The 21,753-nt window shown below is 32.6% G+C and overlaps 2 protein-coding genes across 2 annotated transcripts; both read left to right on the forward strand.

Moving 5' to 3' along the window:
• Positions 1-555: 555 nt before the first annotated feature.
• On the forward strand, positions 556-18,866 carry LOC136977557 (putative leucine-rich repeat-containing protein DDB_G0290503). Its single transcript, XM_067273052.1, has 2 exons — positions 556-745; positions 16,489-18,866. The coding sequence occupies exons 1-2, from the start codon at positions 733-735 to the stop codon at positions 18,822-18,824; spliced, it is 2,349 nt and encodes a 782-aa protein (XP_067129153.1). The 5' UTR covers positions 556-732; the 3' UTR covers positions 18,825-18,866.
• Positions 18,867-19,558: 692 nt separating this feature from the next.
• LOC136977548 (SCAN domain-containing protein 3-like) lies at positions 19,559-21,017 on the forward strand. Its single transcript, XM_067273046.1, has 3 exons — positions 19,559-20,248; positions 20,429-20,668; positions 20,748-21,017. The coding sequence occupies exons 1-3, from the start codon at positions 19,559-19,561 to the stop codon at positions 21,015-21,017; spliced, it is 1,200 nt and encodes a 399-aa protein (XP_067129147.1).
• Positions 21,018-21,753: the final 736 nt, after the last annotated feature.

The following is a 21,753-nucleotide window of genomic DNA, read 5'->3' on the forward strand; positions in this document are numbered from 1 at the left end:
GAAAGGTCCTGGCGATATATTTTTTAATTAAAACATTTTACTTAATTTTCAACACTTGAGAATTATATTAAAGTTTTATAGGCAAGTAATAGTTTTAAATTTATCAATGTATAATTTATAATAATCTAGCAGATCGATTCCTATATTTATATTATTATTTTGAAAGAATCTTTTAAAAATAAGCAAAACCTATTTAGCGTATATTCTAGTAATTGTATATATAAACGTGTTTAATTACAAGTTTATTTGAAGTAAAGGAAGACAAAGTAGTGTTTATACAGTACATCTCGATAAACAAAGCATATCAAGATATTTAATTTTCATAATGAATGCTTTTTTTTAATTTTTTAAAAGTTTTGTAATCCATAAAAGGATAATAAAACATTTTTTAAATTATAATTTCAAAAAATTAGGAGTATTTTTAGGGTGGAAAAATATTTTTAAGGGTGTTTTACGGAGTTTTTCCACCGGATATAGAGGGCGCAAGCATCTGGGACTTGTCATCGAGTCGATTTTAAAATTACGAAGTTTTTCATGAGTTGCCAGATGAACGTAATTAGTTAAGAATGTTTTAAACGAACAATCATCAATTTTATTTTATTAAAATTTAATACGACAATTTTTTAATTGGATTTATATTTTAAACAAACTAAAATGACAAAATATTGTTATGGAAGCCAATGGACAAATCCAAATTCCAGTAGAGATCGGGACTTTAACGTGTGAATTGAAATGGTGAAAATTGGTAAGTTGTAAAGATTATATATTTAAAGAAATATTTGAAATTGTATTATTATTAATTATATATTTTCTAGTTTACATTTAGTCGTTACTGCTTAACTTCCGTATTTATAATGGCATAATTTCGTAAATAAGAACAAAGATCTTCAGAATATGTAAATTTTTATCGGTAACTTTAATTTAATAATATTTAATAATAGAAATAATGTTAAATGGCTTCTTTCTTATAATAAATGATAAAAAGAAGGACGTACAAAAGTTGATAATTATGCAAATTAACATTTAACATTTCAAAAGATGTTTCGGAGGATTTTAGTCAATACAAAAAAATCGAACGCGTTAATGTCTTTCGCCTTGTTTGTTCGCTTAATCAGGCCCGCCGTAAGCGGGCGTGCACCGTACGCGGGCGGTAAATTGGTATTGCTGGAAAGTTCAGCGTAGGTAGTCGTAGTTAAACAGGGGCGGCATAATCGTTATTGCACACGGGCGCTCAAACAGCTAGCGGCTGTTTGAGCGCCCATGGTAAATTTAATTAAAATGGAACAATTAAGCGGCGCTGCTGCGCTTAATTGTTCCATTTTAATTAAATTTAAAAGTATTCTCATATAAATTTTAAAAAGTTAGTAAAGATAAGACGTTATATACTAATATATAATAAGATGATGATTTAAAAAATTAAAATTACATTTTTAATACGATATGAAATTGATTTATATTTAATACCCAGCTATATGCTTCTTAATTAGGGTGTACTATAGATTACTATCTATGGAATTTCAGGACTTTGATTATATATTGGAACTCAGGGGACCGAGATGAGTTCAACGGTACCCTATTTTTGGACCGGAGACGAAAAATAAAAAAGTTATCATACTTTATCACTTACCATACTTTTTTAATGCTCTCATGAAGCCCTAGTTGCTAGTACTGCCATCTTGCGGTAAAGTCTGCAAACCATGACGTCGGACTACGGTCATCTCCCGGAGGGTTAAACACGCGATACGAGAGCGGAGAGAGCGACGCGACTTCTGATCATCGCGCGATCGCCATTTCGGTTAATGTTACTTATGGCAGCGAACATGGCGGCCCGACTGACCTCTCGTATGGGCGCCATCACACGCCGCCATGTGCTAAACTAGTGATTGATTCACGGTAGTTCTTGAACAAAGTAAAAAAAGGGGGAAATGTCTATTAAAGGCAATTTTAACGGCAAGCGACGGGACTCCCGATCGCGATAGCGAGGCCGACTTAGCGGAGAGCGACGCGACTCCCTATCATCGCGCGATCGCCGAAAAAAAGTATGATAACTTTATTTTTCGTCTCCGGTCCAAAAGTAGGGTATCGTTGAACTCATCTCGGTCCCCTCAGTTCAGATATATACTCAAAGTCCCGAAATTCCATAGATAGTGATCTATAGTGTCCCCCTTAATTACAACAACACTATCTCATTGAGAATTATTTATTAACTTTAACGAACGTTTTCAACCTGTTCTACAGTCCATACTCAGGTTTTTTTTAAAAAAAAACATACATGCATAAGTATTGTAATTATAACAACTGCCTTTATTGAGAATTAAGTTTTTTGTAATTAAATATAATAAATAATGTTGCAACGAATAGTATATTCGGTTTCAGGCCGAATAGAGGGGGTGCACGTGACGTCACATGACTCCGCTCATATATACAGGCGCCATATTGGTTGCTGTTTTCAGGTTACCTTGCTTGATCACTTTATTTCGTCAACGTGGAAGAAAGGAATTTTATTGGCTTTGCAGCCGATTTAAAAGGTAACGATTTGATAAAATATAAAGAGAAAACTTCTTTTATTGAATTGGATCCATAAGAAATGAAACAAACGGATTTTTCATCCAACGATTTAACCACGTGGCCAACTATAGAACATGGAGGCAGTAAATTATTTGGTTTTAACAACTAACGCTGTCACACTGGATCAGATGAAGGCATACAAATCACTCGATGCTCATAATGATTTAACAAGCGGATTTATTCATCGTGATATTTTATTCGTAATGATTTAATTTTGCTTGTAGGAGAGGTACGTATCTTCATGTGAGACTTTCCATTACTCATAACATAACTGCGTTAATATAAAGATGAATGTAATTTTATATTTAGTCACATTTTAAGTTAAGTTGTATTTATAATTACCATTAAATTTTTTCTTTTGTCACTATGGTTTTGTGTTGCGCAAGTCTCTATTATTAAGATTAAGTTAATTAGCCTAATAAATATGGCTATAATAAATTGGAGGGCTTATCACATCAGGATGACTGACTGGAGCAAAATAGACTAAATTTTTACAAAAATTAGCCTTTAATTAACCACAATCAAATTTTTAGTAGAATTCATTTCGGGCACAAAAACTCCTCATCAGCCTACATACACCCATTCAGTATAAACACAAATATCTATCAAGACAATCTTAACATAAATAGCAATTCCAGACTAATACATCCTGGAATCGGCTGATCAAGAGTTTTTGTGTAAAGGCGTTTCCAAATAATTTACTGTCTCCCCATGTTCTATAGTTGGCCACGTGGTTAAATCGTTGGATGAAAAATCCATTTGTTTCATTTCTTATGGATCCAATTCTATAAAAGAAGTTTTCTCTTTATATTTTATCAAATCATTATCTTTTAAATCGGCTGCAAGGCCAGTAAAATTCCTTTCTTCCACGTTGACGTAATAAAGTGATCAAGCAGGGTAACGTGAAATCAGCAACCAATATGGCAGACAATTGTTTTGTTGGGCGGAGCAATGACGTTATATCACATGACTGCATCCCCTCTATAGCCGAATATTCGGCCAAATTATTCAGCTTGATTAACGCACGTACGAAAATTGGCGCACAAACCGTATTATGGCAAGGACCGAGGGGACCTATTCTGAGCTCTTCCGATAACTCAACGAGAGCGATACACTGGACATTCGATAAGAGTCCCCTTAGCGAAAGGCAGTTAACGAACCTTAGACAAATCGCTATTCTGTGCTCCACGTTAAGTGGGTTTCGCTACGGGTAGTCGGTCGAGATGCGTCTGGGTTCCATGCTATCGATAGCTATTACGCTTTAACCAATCACAGTTTAGTTAACATTGTATTTTTGTCACGTGACTGCAACCCGCCATTTTTTAAGCGAAGCACGTGGTTTTAGCATTGTCGTGCATCAGCGCTAGTGAAATAGTTTTGTTTTAAAATGTCGGATAAAGGAGAACGAAGCCAGCGAACTAAAAGTTGCCAGTTCGAGATGTTCGTTAATTTTATGGAAGACAACCTTAAATTAATGTCAGGGAAGTTAGATGCTTCCTTTACCGTAAAAGATCGCCAGAAATTGTGGCAAGAAATAGCCAACCGTCTGAATTCCGGTGGAGTCTGCTCACAAAAAGATCCAGAAAGATGGTGGAAAGTAACTGATAGCTTTGAATATAAATATATGACTATCATTTTAATTTATACATATGCGAATGAAACCTATTTCAGAAATAATGTTCATGCTATAGCTACTTACTTTAAATTTTAACAAGAAAGCAATTACATTATACAATATTCATAAACAGTTAAGGTAATTATTTTTAAGCAATACAAAAACATAGTTTATTAACTCTCTCTCCAATTGCTCGTGAAGTAAAATCATTCGTACAACAAGACTCCATGTTGATTTCACTTTCGTTACGTCTAGGGTTTCTGAAACGGGATCCCGGGATCCCGGCTGTTTTTTTACCCCGGGAAATATCCCGGGAAATTTTTCTCATCCCGGGAAATCCCGCAATTTTTTTAAAAGTTCACTTTTTTCTTATTTTGTGTTAAGATTGAAGAAATTTTACAAATAGAAAGTATAATTAACTCATAAACTGTCAGAATGCCGGAATGCATTTATATTTATTAATTTAAGCCTGCTTATTAGTTTTTTTTGTTTATATGTCTCAAAAATAAATAATTGTTGAACTGCGGGCTTTGTAGTAATCCTCAATTGATACGTTCTGAAGTGATTCCAACAGAGGTTTTAAAAATTTGTATATATATATATATTTACAGAAATTTTGCGAAAAACAATTCCTTACTACCACCTGCAGTGAATTATCTGGCAGAGTGAGAGCTCTGTATTCTCGCGATTATTATGAGCACAATTGCAATTGAATAAAATAACAATGTGGAACGTTTAACCTTTACCATAATACTACACATTCTATCTTTTTCTCCTGGTTTCAATGACCGGCCAAATCCCAATTAATTTCAAATAAGTTATTGCAGCTTTTTTGACAACGCGATTTTCTCGCTCGGTGTTATCGCTGTGCTGTCTCGCGATCATAACACGATAAGAAATTTAATACTTTTGATTCTGATGAAACCGTGTTGTAGTTTACTTTGCTTTTTTACAGACACACTACGGTGACATTATTCAATACTTGGCAGATTATTCATTACTTTATTCAGTTGGGACGCTATTTACAAATTTAATACTTTCAATTTTGCAACAATTAAAATCTATGTTTATTACGTAGCAATACCATTTAGTAATTGTGACCCGAACATTTATTTGGCTATTTTATCAATATTTTTTTAATTATTAAAAACAAAATTATAGACTTCATTACTGTCAATACTAGTTGTTAAATTTAAAAGAAAACATTCCCCCGAGTGCAAAAACAATTTGTTAGTCATTTAACTCACTACTGACAGATAAGGGAGTTTTTGAAAACAAAGTAATAAAACGATTAGCACTTTGTTGTCGTTCAAAGTGGGGGACTAGTAGAATCTATTACTTTCGCGGGAGAAAATAAAAAAAGCTTTACTCCCCTAAAGTTGAAAGATAATACAATCCTGTAAAATTTAACAAATCTGATGTGAATAACTGAAATTAAAATTATTTATAAATTGTGCATATGTCACACTTCCTTTTGTGAATTTGTGAGCTGCGAGTTAACTCAAGGATTTTCCTGTAATCGCCTATTATCTACATTTATACTACGTTATAATTTATAATTTATTTTGTTCGTAACCAATCCCTTTAATCAAGAATGTCAGAATCATTTGTTTGGAAATATTTCGTTAAGGATTTGAAACAAGAATTTGCAACCTGTAATGAATGTAAAACACAGATAAAGTGTAAAGGTTTTTCAACAAGCGGCCTTATCAGACATCTGCGTAACAAGCATAATATTGACAAATTATCTGTCACTAGTACTAAGCGTACAGCCGAGGAAACTGGAGAAACTAGCAGTAAGCGATTAGCCTCTCAACAAACCTTACCATCGCTTTTTATTAAAAAAGAAACGTGTGAAGAAATAGTAACAAAACTTGCGACTTTAGATGGCATCTCTATCAACTCTATTACAAAAAGTGAGTTCATCAGAAAATCATTGACAGACAGAGGATACACTTTACCAAAAAATCCATCAGATGTAATGGATCTCATCCATTCGCATTACAAACAAATCAAACAACGATTATGTTCTGAAATTGATAGCCAAATAAATGGAGGATCAAGGTTTAGTTTATCCTTGGATGAATATACTTCACTAAACAATCGCCGGTATTTAAATATAAACATACACAAAAGTGACGGAACATTTTGGAACTTAGGAATGGTGAAGATTTCCAATGTTCTACCTGCAGAAACTGCTGTCCAAGTAATCAAAGAAAAGTTAAAAGAATTTCACATATCTTTAGAAAAACACGTGGTGGCTTGTGTTACTGATGGTGCAGCTGTAATGGTGAAATTTGGAAGGTTAATTGAATGTGAGCATCAGTTATGTTATGCACACGGAATTCATTTAGCGGTATGTGATGTTTTGTACCAAAAGTCAACCACTTCAGTAGCAGTCCCTCTTTCTGAAGAAATTCAAACTGAAGATGAAGAGCGCAATGACGATATTGAGAAAGATGAAGAAGACTTTAGTTATAGTATTGATTTTGAAAGTGTTTTGTGTGAGCGTTTGGCTGAAGATCCTTTCGATATAGATATTTCATTTGAATTACATGACACACTAGGTAATGAAATCGTCTGTTCTCAAATCATTAATAAGGTTAGAAAAATAGCAAAATTTTTTCGCAAATCACCTTTAAAGAATAACATCTTACAAAAATACGTTGAACAGGAACATGGGAAAAATTTGCACTTATTTCTGGATTCCAAAACCCGATGGAATAGCCTTTTAGCCATGTTAGAGCGATTTATTAAAATAAGATCATCCATATCGAAAGCAATCATTGACTGTAATAAAGATACGGACAATTTTGATCTTGACAAACAAGAAGTTACTGTAATTCGTGACATCGTGGCATCACTGCAGCCATTAAAAGCTGGAGCAGAAAAGCTTGGCAACAGAGGATCGACTTTACTTTCATCGGAAGGTATTTTTTCTTTTATTATAAATGAGTTAAATCAACTAAACACACCTTTTTCAAGAAGACTAAAAGAGTCGTTTATTCGACGCATAGCAGAGAGAAGAAATGTAAAACTGACTGGCCTCATACAATATCTCAATAGTGGAAAGAATTATGGAAAAGTTTCAACTTTCCCAAGTGAAAAAAGTTTGCCAGCCTTACCAACCAAGACTATGTTAATTTTATCAGCAAAACAGATGTTAGATCGTCTTTTTGAAGTATCTACTGATTCTACTTCCGGTGATACAGATCAACTACCAGATGTCGCAAGCTCATCTGCAATGACTTTAGCTGAAAAGCTTGATGCTGCTATCAAAGAAGCTGAGATAGACAGATCAAGAAAAGTGGACAACAAAAGCAGTACTGAAACGCGTCTCGAGAACGAAATAGAAATCTTTGAGGCTACAGGTGAAAAAACACACAACATCTGTCTTCTGTTAAATGCGTTAAAAACGATTCCACCCACATCGATTGAATCAGAAAGGGCATTCTCGGCAGCAGGACTTTTTATTACCAAATTAAGAACCAGATTGAGTGATCGGAGTATCGACCATCTTTGTTTCTTAAAATCTCATTATAAAAATTTACAGTAATATTTGTATTATGTTTTATTTAAATAAAAAATATCATTTTCTAAGTTAGAAGTTTGATCAAAGTTCAGTTTTTTTTCTTTAAATTTTTAACTCAATTCGTAGGCAATTTTTGTTATAAGCAGTTTCGAACAAACTTTAACAAATTTTTTTTTATTTGTGAATTTTCTACGTAATTCAAAGGTATTTTTAATACATATTTTACACATCATTATTAATACGATTATGGAGGTTGTAGAACACTTATCATTATTTTTCATTTTTTAAAGTAATTTATCATTCGATTTCAAGATATTTTTTATATTTTAAAAATAATTTATTATATCCCGGGATTTCCCGGGATCCCGGGAAACAGTTCACTTTTATCCCGGAATCCCGGGACAAGCAAAAGACCGGGAAATAAGAAACCCTAGTTACGTCCCTAACGGCAGCTCCAGAGTGACCGATAACAAAAACTTAGTTATCGCACGTGGCTATCGGCACCGAAAACGAAACGTACGGCTCGGAATAGCATTTTCACAGTTGATTAAACGCGAATCACGTGGTTTCGATAGAAACTAGTTTTTATCGTATCCGTTAGCTTAACGATACTACTCAGAATAGGACCCTGCTCTCTATTGGCCCGCTGTCACTACGCTTCGCCAATCGCGTTAATTCTTGACAGTTGTAGCGGACAGACAGCGCGTCATGGCAGTATGTGATAAGTGATGATATCAAATGTGGATAACAATGAAATGACCTACACGTGTAAATAACGAAAAAAAAACAGAGAAGGACCGCGAAGTGAAAACGTGAAAATAAATATGAAATTGAGTTGTATCAACTCAATTTCATATTCGAACAAGTCGAGGCAGCTTATTGGCGCAAAATTCGCGGCCGTCAATGCCAAATAATTGTTCTCATAGACTTCGGAAAGCTAAATGCTTGTAATGAAAGTCACTTGCGTCACGGGCGAAAGCCTGGGGCCGTTCAAGCTACCAAGCTGTCTCGAATCTGTGAAAACATAACTGTGACTCATACCGACGTCCTATCTATCTCTTTTCTCTGTTATCACCAGGCAATGAATCACGTAATTGTAAAATGGGAAATATTTTCTTAGCACGCCTAAACTTTACAAAAGGAACACACCCTCAAATTTTTAAGTTTCTAGCACCAGTACTTTTGGCTCTGCATTAATTATCCTCTCAGGGGACCTATTCTGAGTAGTATCTTTAAGCTAACGAATACGATAAAAACCAGTTTCTTCCAATTAAACTATTCCACTGAAACTTGATGTTACGATTTCCGAACCTCTGTCGTGTTATTCCTACAGACTAGAATTATACGCAATAAGAACTGTGCTGATGAATCCTTATATGCACGCTGTAGGGATTTTACAACGTTGGCGTCTGTAAATTGATTCAATCGATTGTGTATCCTAGAGGGTGACATTTCATGGAAACAATGTCACAATTACGTATAATAGTAATATAGAAGAATTTTGTTACCAACTTAATATTTTGTAAGTCTTCATCTTCATCTCTACATAACTGTGTGTGTAACGGTTATACAGCGCGATGGTAAAGTGCCTCGGCAGTGAACGGGGAAAGGGGGGAGTTTCTAGGAATGAAGTAATGACGTCACAAGCAGATCGCGTGTCGAGTTAAATGAATTATGACGTCATAAACTGATACATTTTTATTTATCTGAAGAAATGATTCATTCTAATCTGACTTCGCTATTATAAGAAACAACAGGCGTTACCGGTGGTGAGAGTGAAGGAAACACCTTGTTGATTTGTGAATAAATACGTTTATTAATAACTGAGATAATACTAGTACAATTATAACTGTAACTAGCTCAGCTTTCTTTGTCTTGCCTCTTTCTAATTTATCTCGTGGAAATTTAACTTTCAATTATTTTTTTTTTCCATTCCCGAGGGTCGCACAGTTTTATTATTAGTATGATTCTTTTATTTTTTGATGAATCTCACTTTTTATTCGATGATCTTGGGTTTTGAGGATGATAACTTAAGAAGCAGGGTAGATACCATTGTGGTGTAGTCCTATTTCCAGTGAGAGCAGACTTAATAAACTTAATAATTGTTATGTCCTACAGAAATACGGTATACAGATAATTCGGATTTCCGTTATATCGAGTTGAGGAGGAGAATATTCTCATAAACACTTTTGCAATACTTGTATAAGTCTTCAGAAAAATTTTTGTCGAAATTTTTGATGAATCGTTATTGATTATTAAAAATTATTCGTGATTTTTGTTTATGTTCAGTAATAAGGAAGAAAATCAACAGTTGGATTTCTTCTTCGTCCAAATCTTGTGTCATTGAAGAAACTGTTTCATCGGTTTCTGTTTACATTCGATTGATTTTCTGATTGGACTTGGCGAATAAATCAGGTTACGGACGGGAATTCATTCTACTCAGTTGGATGAATGCTGCACATATTATTATAATAGAGATAATTAAAAAATAATATATAATCTGATAAGTTCGAGTAGACGAAAGTTTCGATCTATTCGCATCGGTAGCTATTCCAGTGCTGGGTTTAATTGACACCAACTCGTCCACGCTTTGGTTCCCGATGACATCTCGTAATTCTTTAAATTTATTCTTTCTCATCCTTTCTAATACGAGTTTCAGCCAATCATGTTCCGTCTTTAATAGCCTTGCCGATGGATAATTAGTTACGGTCATCGGAAATTCTTTTCCTGGTGTTATACTTCTGATATCGGCTTTGGTGGTGGGACCAGACAAGAGACGATACAAATATCTTATGTAATTGTATGCCTGAGTATCTTTAGGCGATGTTCCAGATTCTTGTGGATCCCGTTTCTCACGGAACATACTGAGATAACTTTCGTCTTCTGTTCTGTGGTCGGCGGAATCAAAATGTCTACGTGGAATGGGTGAAGCCTTTGACAAAATCAATGGAGAGGATAAAATTGAAATATAAACGCACATCGTTGCTAGCGAAATCCTTCTTCGTAAAGAATACATCTTAACAATAAAGGTTTATTGTTATTTTGGTCTATTATTCAATTTCTTTCTTGTCGATTTTAGAAAAACTTGTATAATTTGAATCTGTTTTCAGAAGAAAGACTTTTTCTAAAATTATAAACCAGAGAAAACCACGAATAAATAATTTTGAATCCAATCAAATGCGTAAAATATAAGCTTATTCAACATTTCTTGTGGAATTGAATTGATATAAATATATCATAATGCCATAAAAGAATAGTTTTTAATGTAAATCTCTTTGTAAAATTTTAAATAAAACAGTAAATTAGCAACGAGGTGTTATTTATAATCTTGTTTATATTAAGTTACTAACAAGTTGTTTACTTTTAGGTTTATTTCCCCTTTCATTTTAAAAGTTTTAATTGCAAAAATCGAATATTCTAATGTGTTAATTTTTTTCATTGGCGGGAACAAAAATTATTTTTTAAATGCATATTATGGGTTTCTGTGGCCCATTAAAAATGACCGAGCAGTAAATTCTGAGCCTGTTTTATCTGAATTGATTTATCTTTAAAGATTTCTGTTTTGATGCTGAATAGACTCCAATTTGTGTCATCCAAAATGGCAGACTAGTGGATTGGATTGAATTGGATCGATGGCTTAAGGTAAATCGTCCATTAACACGTGGACGAACTGCAAGGAGAAGATGCCTCTGGAAATTATAAGTGAAACAACTCCTTATTTCCGTGTTAGACACGTAAAGAATACCCGGAAAATTTCACGCTGTCAGACTATCGATTAGAAGCGAACCCACGACCAGCAGCCAGTATTCGGTCCTTTTATCTACTGTTATATGGCAGCGTATTGCTCTTACTGCCTCGATCATTTGGTTATCGGACAATAATACTGTAGTACCAATGAGAAAATTCTAGCAACGAGTTACTTAACTTTCCACATGTCGTTTTGTACTAATTAATTGATGCTCTAAAACTTTCTAATTGGGAAGTTTGCTCTGTTTTCGTTTCCGATTTGCACTGCCTATCTTCCAAATTTCGTCACCAGGGGCGCTGCTGTCGTTTGCATTAGGTCGGGCATAGTCGCTTTACTATACCCTTACCTCACTTGCATAGCTGTAGCTTTCTCCGTTCGCAAGAATTTTCTGGTTAAAGGGACTTTCCTATGCACCCTATATAAACCTAAGCTCTCTTCCAAGGCGATATTATCAGAACAGAAGACAGTGACGTAAGTTTATTGATTTTAAATAGTTAAGATGTACCAAAATTAATTTAAATTTAAAGTTAAGTTATAACGCCTTATCGAATCGAAGTTAAGTTATAACGCCTTATCCTTGGGCTCGCTGGATCAATGGGAAAGTGCCTTACGTCATCGACTCATCTTTAGGTTAACTTAAGTTCTAAAAAAAACTAACATTAATAAAATGACTTTATTAATTTAATTTCGTATTTTTTATAATAGAAAATGTAAAATATTTAATCATGACGGCAATGAACCACATAAATCAAGCAACCAGAGGATATATCTCTCACAGAAAGACAAACTGAGAGATTGTTATATTTTTCAATGGAGATGGGTAAATGTTTATTGCTTAATAGAATATTTACACTTATTGGGCTGAAATTTGAAAATAAATTGTAGATTTATAGATTTTATAACTATTGCTATATACCAGACGTGGGCAAATGCGGCTCTTGCTGAAAGTGTTAATTTGTTTTTTATTATTATTTTTACAATTTTATTTTTATAATTTTGTGAAAATATGTTTATTAAAAAATTCAATATTTGTTTTATATTATATTTATATTATATAATAAAATTGCGCGCCTTACCATACTACCCGCCACGACAGTACAGAACTGCGACTCCCATGCATTTTGCAAAACCTACATTTCGGCTCCCACTGAACTATTGCTTGCCCACCCCTGTCATATAGCATAAATCTATGTTTTAGTTGAACGGTCTCTCACGGTGACTAAAAAACACTATTTCGATTCACGGCAAATTCCACTTTTCTATGTGTAAATCGCCTTTCGTACATCTCAACGACTGTTTGCACCACCTAATTTTGCAATGATTGAAGATACGCACATAACGCATATAATCATTCCGATCAACAATCATACTGGGATTATTTCTTAGCTCACCATGTAAGATTCCAATTTCTAGGAAAAACGAATTGCAATTTCTTCGTCAATTGACGATTGCCATAATCTAAATTCCAGTTTAAATCGTATAATAACAAACTGACCAAAATGAACAATTACGGCGAACTTTGGAAAAAAAAAACAAAAATTACAGTATATAACTTTCAGATACATACGGTACATCCAAGTAATTTACTTAATCACATGATGATGAATAACGCAACCATGAGTCGCTGTACTATGCAAAGTAGGTTGAAAATAAGTAAAAAAAAAAAAAAAAAAAAAATGTTATTTTAACTTTTAATATTATTCTAATTTCGAATTTATATTTATAACCAAATAACATATCATAACAAGTCCATATGTATAAAACACAACTAGGAGTTGAAATTTAACTTTTTAAATTATACCAACGCGAAAATATGCTAATCGTTTTCGATCTGAAATATGTATTAACACTCATTGTATAAATTCATAATCGATTTTTTTATAATTTTTATGCACACTTAAAGAAAAGATTTGAGTTCTAGAATATTTTATATACGATTTAATAAAAATTAAAACGAACGTTATGTGATGTAAACACAAATCGGATTTCATTAATTGACTGGTGTCCCGTTAAGCAAAGAGTACCGTAATTTTTATATGATAAGTGCACAGTTTACTCATCATGTGTATAAAAATTACTGTAGCATGCGTAAGTACTGTAACATAATAAAAGTAAAGAAACAAAATAACGAAGAGTAAAATCGAGAAAGCAAAAGTTCTGTGCTTTTGAGGAAGAAAGGGATGAAGTTAGAGCAAACTGCAAGCGGAGAACAGAAAAACTTTTAACAAAAAGGAAATGCCTACTAAATTGTTAGTTCAACTAACGAAGTTTTCGACCGGTCAGATGAGGACATCGGGGACTATGTCATCTGTCAGGATGGCCGAATGTGGGGTTAGATGAGTAAAATTCCTAAACTGTTAAGAAAATAAACGAGGGGTTGTAAAGGAGACGAGTAAGGGAAGACGACAGTTGGAGAAGGCGCAACGAGGACTAAAGACGTTACGGACGCCAGAACATTATCATTCTATCAATAATTTAAAGTGTGTTACGAACGCTGGAAGATTATTGTTACTTCTATTTCTATCATTATTCCTACACATGTATATTATTCTTACATATATATATATATGTGTATATTATTCCTACATATTATTCCTGTATGTACAAATGTATATACACATACATACAGTACAGTACATGGAAAACGCGATTATCCGAAAAGGTTTTTTTAAAAAAAATAACGTGCAGCGTTGTACAGTACATATTACAGTATAATACATAGAAACCAACCTCTCCATGTAACTGGAAATCATTACGTTATCTTTTGATTATAACGCCTCAAAACTAGGTCATATTACTCAACATTACGTTAGATATTGAGTAAATTAATTTACTGTAATGCGATTACTGTATATGAAGGTATCTTTTCTTCATTACATGCACACTGCTAAATTGACCCAAAAAACATAAAAAGTTTCTTGGGACAAGAATCTTTTTGGATAATCATCGAATTCGGATTATCGAGTTTCCAGTGTTTTTGTATAAATATATAAACTAGCTTGTTATACTCGACGTTATGAATTTGTAAATTTCAAAAATGTGTGGGGTAAAACCCATTTTAAAAACTATCGGAATGCTTAAAAACTACGTGGGAGGCGTGTCCTTGTAAATAGCGAGTTTTATAAAAAAAAAAAAAAAAAAAAAATATTAGAATTAAGAAAGTACTATTCAGAAATGAAAATAACCGGAGTTGAAAAGATGATCTGCAAAGCCAGAAAGCGGATGAAGGCAGAAATTACTGTAATTTAGTAGTCCCGTAATTCAATCACTGTTAACTCGTTTATAAATAAAATTTAAAAAAGAAATTTTTATGCAAGAAAGTTTAAAAAACAAAAAAAGTAATGGAAATTACCAAGAAAAAATTAAAATAAATTTAAATTTGATTATCTTTTCTGCGAAACAGCACTAAAACAATTTCTATAGATATGTGGCAAAAGAAGAGAGTTGCAATTAATTAAAAAATTTGTAATTAAGAGTTAAAAAATGCAGATAAAATTAATGCAAAATGAAATTAATAATAATGAATAAAAATTAAAATAATTATGAAAACTAAATTAAGACTAAATAAATTAAACCTAATTAAAACGCTGGTCTTTACACCAAAATTAAAAATAAAATAAATTAATTAAAATCAAATTAATTGAAAATTAAAACAAATGTTTTTTAAAGCAGTTTAAAAGTTGTTTTTGATTTACAATTTGTAATTTCAATGAATTTTTAAAATTACGTTATTTTTGTACGGAGGTGACCGAACAGTTTTCTTTTAATATATATAGCAGGGGTGGGCAAGCAAGAGTTCAGTGGGAGCCGAAATGTAGGTTTTGCAAAATGCATGGGAGCCGCAGTTCTGTACTGTCGTGGCGGGTAGTATGGTAAGGCGCGCAATTTTATTATATAATATAAATATTATTAAAAAATTGAATATTTGTTTTATATTAACATATTTTCACAAAATTATAAAAATAACAATAAAAAACAAATTAACACTTTCAGCAAGAGCCGCATGTAACTCAAAAAGAGCCGCATTTGCCCACGTCTGATATATAGAAATATATAAAAATTAAATCAATATTTAGTGGTGGTGTATACGATATTATATAACTTAGAAATATGTTAACGTAATTGCCCTGTTCCATAACAATTGGTTGAACGGTTTAGGAGTGTATAGCGGACAAACAAACATCCTTAATTTACATAATATATATATATATATATATATATTAACTTTTACGTGAGATTTTAAATTTAATAATAAATTCGTGATGATTTTAGATGATAAATTCATAATCTAAAATAATAAAAAATCGCGTGTTTTTAAAATTTAATTTTTCTAGTCTGATTTAGATAACTTTTTGTGAAGTTGTTTAAATTTTTAATTTGATTATCTTTATCAATCTTTTATAGGTTCTCTAAAACTATTAAGTACATAATATATATATATTTGTTACAAAATTAGTTTTAACTAAGGTATATTTTATTTTAAAAGTTTATTTATATGTTGTATTATATTGTGTAAATTTCTATTTTATACCATCAAGAACTTAATAAAATTTTAATATTTGTCTTATATTTTAGAATATAAAATGTAAGTATTCCTATTTTATTCCTAGTAATATCGACTTAAGTGTTCTTTTAGTTCCTTGCTACGCTGTTCTGTTTACTCGCACAATAACAATCACTTATGCTAGTGTGTTTCTTTAAGATTAGTAAATAAGTTAATTAAATACCAGAAATGGCAAAACATCAATACTAATGCAATTTTATTTTTATAAAACTTTTTTTTTAATGCTTGCATTAAAAAAGTTAAATGCAAGCATTAAACATATAACAAATAAAATTCAATTAAATTGAAATCACTTTCGAGTCTGCATTATTTGAATATCAATTTTACTTTTAACATTTTATCTGGATAACTGTAACGTCAATCTTTCTGTAACAATTGTTTTTCTTTGTATAAATTATAATTTTAATTAGGAAAATAGTTTTTCCTCTTTTTATCGTTTTTTTTTAAATTTTATTTTATAGATAAAATTGATAGAAATCAATTTGAGAAAATGGAAAATATGGATTTTTCATCTCCTGATCGAGTAGAGACATTTGAAGAGTTAGAAAAATCTCTTTTGATGTTATGTAAAGATAATAACAAAATTTTAAATAATCCTTGTATTAGCAATTATAATCAGAATTCGTTGAATACCTTTAACGTGAACTCTCTAAGCGAAATAATAGAAGGTTTTGTATACTACAATTTCAGTTTTCCAGGGTACTATCAAATGGTGGAACAAAGTATAGGCCTATATGGAAATCCGAATGTAAATGAAAAACAATTTTCAATGAATATAGAAGAAAATATAAATTATACTTTATGTTCAGTGGTAAAAAATTCTGACGTAGCTAATTATTTAAAACAGAGTGACGAAAAATTAAATGTATTGAATTCTAAACCAGTTGAAACAATTGAAAGTCAAACCTATAGCATTGATAAATCTAATGATCTTTTAAAACCATCTACAGAAAGTGTGATATTTTCAATACAGGATCAAAATGAATGTTCAGAAATGCCTATAAACGATAAGGATCAAACAATCTTTATTCCAGAAAATACTGAAATACTTCTGAATTCTCCCAGAAATAAGATAAAAATTTGTGAAAATGATTATAATGATAAAAATTCCAGTACACCTGTGAGACATTCTGTGAAATATTGCTGTCTTCATGCGGAATATGAAAATGAGAGCTCACTCCTTAATGAAGGAGATTCTCATTGCGCATCGTCGCCAAAATCACTACATGCTGGTGACGATTCAATAAGGTGTTTGTATGATAAAGACAGAGAAAATAGATTAATTGTAGAGTTAAGCAACCACAACAGTGAAAAACAATCGGAAAAGGAAAATTCAACAATGGTTACGAATGATGGAGATTCGATAAAAAAAACATGTTTTTCGGATGTTTTGCCAAATAAAAATATTTTTTTATATGAGAAAACAAAAAATGATTCTGACGAAAGGCATATTAATAAAAATCCTAATCAGACTGAAACTGTGATAGATAACAACTTAAACAGTTCATTGAATAATGAAATCGAGCAAGAAAATAGAGCCATTGATGAAGTTAAGATCGATTCTACCCATTATGTTTCTAATGAAACAAAAGAAGTATTAGAGATAAAAAGTGACGAGGAACAAAAAGTTAATAAATTTCAACTTGATTTAGATACAAACAAAGATGATGGTCCATCACAGCTTAGAATTGCAAATATTAGTGAAGATGAATCAGATTGTCTCATTTTGGAAATTAGCGAAATGGATACTATTACGGAACAATCAGAAACAGAAGATGAAAAGAAGTCAAAAATTTCGTTATCTGCGCTAAAAAGTGCATCTTTAAAAGAAAAAGATCAACCTAACTCACAAAATAAAATGTTTCCGGCAGGAAGTAGCGATAAGCATGAAATTATTCAAGATGGGAATGTTGCTGAAAATAGTATTGAGAGTATATTAAAAGAATCTGTTCCAGAGGAATGGAATAAAGAACATGATAAAACAAGCAACAGAAAATTGAATAAACGTAATTGGAGGAGAGAAGATCCTACAGAAAAAATAGACATTGATGATCCTGAATGGGAAAAGGTCAAGACCCTTACTACAGACGAAGAACGGTACAGTGCGGTAAAAAACTGTTGGAATTCTGACAGCGTACCAAATCCTCATAAAGATCTCACTTCACATTCCTTTAGATTAATGAGAATGAAGAAAGAGGGCTATATAGCACAGCATAGTATTAATAGAAAGAGAACTGCAACAGGGAATCCTGTAGGAATAATAGATAATAAACGTCAAAAAACAGAATCTGTCCCGTGTACCGATATTCTCGATAGAAAAATAGAAGAAGAAAAGAAATTATACAGGGAAAAGCTAGACTTTGAGGAATCAACTTATTTCAAAGCATTGCATAAAATCGCTTTTGACAGCCAAAAGAACAGAAATAATGTTCTGGAAGAATACATGCAGAAGTTTATGCAAAATGTGCAGTCACCTTCGATTAATCTTTTGCTTTATGCTGAAAGTGTAAAACAATGGAGAGAATATAACGAAATATTTATATATAAAAAAGAGAAGGAAGATAAAGAAGTGGCCAGAAAACGTCACACAGATGCAAAAGAAAAACTCTTTAATGATCACCAGCAAAAGATTGATAAATTGTATAAAGCTAGAGAAGAAATACTTAAATTCAATCAGTTTTATTGCATTAACCAATTAGATCCAACTGTTGTTGAGAAAAGCAGAGCTGAAGAAATCAAAATGACTGAAGAAATGTACAATGCTTTTACGAAAATGTACTCACCTGCACGTTTTTAAAACATAAGTTTTGTGATTTACTATCGTTTAGAGAGTTAAGAAATACAGGAATGTCATATAGATCTGTTTGAGAATTTATAAATTATTTTCATTTTTATAGATGTAAAAACATCACTATAAATTGAATAAATTAAAATAATTTTTTAAAAAGCATTTACTTTATTTTCGTTCTCTTTTCGATGAATTACTTATTTTTTCAATTTAGCATTTAATAATTTGAAATATATTCAGTAAATATAAATGTCCGTATTTAATCAATCGTTTAACGTTATGAAAGTTACTGAAATATTTTTCGTGTAGCAAATTTGTATTATATACATTTAAACATCTATAATTTGTTTTCTAAATTAATTTAAAATAAACACTGATGGTCTGTCTGGAGCGTCCAAAACCTGCTGTGGCATATATCTGTCGCAGGGATATGATAAAAGTGGGGATTTGGTCAAATCCCTAAGGGAGATGATCAATTTACTGAAGATGGTAAAATCACAATTCTATAGTCATTTCCCTAAAAAATAAGTGATTTGATCAAATCCCTGTACTGTTTTAGTGAAAAGTGAAAATAAACAAGTCATGACTTGCATAGCACTGCTTGCACTAGATTCCCGTCCCCTCGTCCCTTCAACAGGCTAGTTGCCGCGACCTCTGGCGCACGCAATTGCACAAATCATTGTCACGATAGTCGCGCGCATTTATATTTTATTTTCCCTGTAATTTGTACAATTATCAAAATAATGTCTTTGAATACAGGACAAAATCAGACTCAAACTGAATTTGTCTGTAAAGAACAATTCAATGAAACTATCGGGACGTGTTTGAGTGAGCGGCATGATAAAGAAAAACCGTTGTGGACTCTCAAAGGAATAGAAGCTATCACAGCCACTGAACAATTTAAATTAGCACCTGTACGTAAGTTTCAACGGACAAATAAATACGATCTAATGGAAGTAGGTACGAAAAATTCTTTGATTTTGATGAGAAAGTCTAACTCCGATCCAGTTGTGAAAATAGTGCCTGCAGAAGAATTTTATCACATACTTCGGGAAACTCATCAGTCAACTGGCCACGGAGGCAGAGATAAAATGCTGTATAGTTTGAAATCGCGACTTTATACCCACTTCGGTTGTTCTGGAGTTTTTAAAACTGCACGGTATGTCAGTCTAAAAAAATTTCCAAGAAAAGGAATCGTCGTTCGCCCAATTGTATCCTGCGACTTCAACCATCGTGGCCAAGCGGATTTAGTTGACTTGCAGTCAACCCCGGTCAGAAATTGCAAATGGCTATTACATTACCAGGATCACGCGACGAAATTCAGCTTTCTGCGGCCGAAAAGAGCAGCTGAAGTAGCAATGGAGCTATTAAAAATCTTTCTGGAAGTAGATTGTCCTCATACATTGCAAAGTGACAACAGCCGTGAATTTGCGGTTGGTCATACAAGAATTCACATCCCTGTGGCCAACATGTAAAATTGTAAATGGTAGGCCTAGACATCCAGCAAGCCAAGGATCTGTTGAGCGATCGAATCAAGATGTGGAAGCTATGTCACGTGCTTGGCTTATTGACAATGACACAAATAATTGGACTAAGGTTGTTACTTTGTTCAGTTTCAGAAGAATTCCTCCTTTCATTGTATCATTCAACTATCACCTTACAAAGCCTTATTTAGAACAGAACCAAAAACAGGACTCCAATCTACTCATATTTCAAAGGAGTTGCTTAAGAAGCTTGTTACTGAAGAGGACTTTGATCAGCTTCTTAAACAGCAACATAGTGACAGCACTTTGACATCAAAGAATTTACCAGCAACTCAATTAATGAACAATGATGACGCTTCAACTTCAGAAGTTAACCAGAAGCTGAATTAATTAACTACAATGCTTCAACTTCAAATTTAGAGGATCTACTAACAACTGAATAACACAGCTCGAACCAGTTTACAACTCTACAACACCCGTACCGCCAGTTAAAACATGTGTACTGTTAATAGAATCAAAAACAGAAGCAGTTGACAGCAAAGTAAAACTATATTGTGTTGTTTGTGGAACAGAATCTACTGGAGTCCATTCATGCGACATTTGTAAAAATCCAGTACATGCAATACGTGGAAATAGCATAGGAGCAGTGCCAGATCGTCGCATAGACAAATGTCTAGGACCCGGTCAAACTGTCTATTTTGAAAAGATTTGTAAATAAGACAGTTTACTTTTCTGTTGGACAACTGTATATAATAAACAAAAATATATTGCTATTTATATGGTTATTGTGAATTCTAAAATCTAAAGAAAATGTGTTCTTATATTTCTTCTTGTGGTAGAGGGAGGGACCCGGTAAGAAGAAAATGTCTAGGGTCCCAAAGTGGGTTAATCCGGCCCTGCGTAGGAGAAGGATATGGATCGAAAATTTTATGCTACTTATGCCGAAAAGAAAATTATAGATCAAAGGGAACATGTCGCAAAATACCTAAAAATATCAGCTGAAAAAATGGAAGATTTTTCATTGAAGAAATTTAAGGATGTGTTAGTGAATTCCAGTTTTGGTTGATGTACAGTACATACCTAAGATAGAGGTCTATGAGATAAAAAAAATAGCTGAAGTACCAATTTGGCTACTTCATAAACCGACATTATAAAAGATTGGCTTCCTACAAACGCTCTTCAAATAGCTACAACCACATTTACCGAAACCGTCTCACCGATAAAGCTTAGAACGTTTGAGACCTTTATAACCAAAAGATAGCTTTTAAGAATCTTTACAATAAAAGGTAAAATACTTGAATGACTTTAATTCCAGTTATCTGACTATGAGATTGTTTTATTGTTTTTTCTATGCCATATCTTTTTAGTTAATTTTTTGTATTGTTAAGCAGGGTTGGAAATCTTTCCTGATGTAGTTAAAATAAATAATTGGGATATTCAAAGCTGTTAATAAC

This window comes from Centruroides vittatus, unplaced genomic scaffold (genome assembly GCF_030686945.1).
Source record: "Centruroides vittatus isolate TY-2023 unplaced genomic scaffold, ASM3068694v2 contig_460, whole genome shotgun sequence".
Taxonomy (NCBI): Eukaryota; Metazoa; Arthropoda; class Arachnida; order Scorpiones; family Buthidae; genus Centruroides; species Centruroides vittatus.

Excerpts from the sequence above, each read along its gene's own strand:
- LOC136977548 (XM_067273046.1), top strand. The coding sequence starts at position 19,559 with ATGTCTTTGAATACAGGACAAAATCAGACTCAAACTGAATTTGTCTGT. Across the intron at positions 20,249-20,428 it reads ACAACAGCCGTGAATTTGCG|TTTCAGAAGAATTCCTCCTT; the intron begins GTTGGTCATACA and ends TACTTTGTTCAG. Across the intron at positions 20,669-20,747 it reads ATGACGCTTCAACTTCAGAA|CTCGAACCAGTTTACAACTC; the intron begins GTTAACCAGAAG and ends TGAATAACACAG.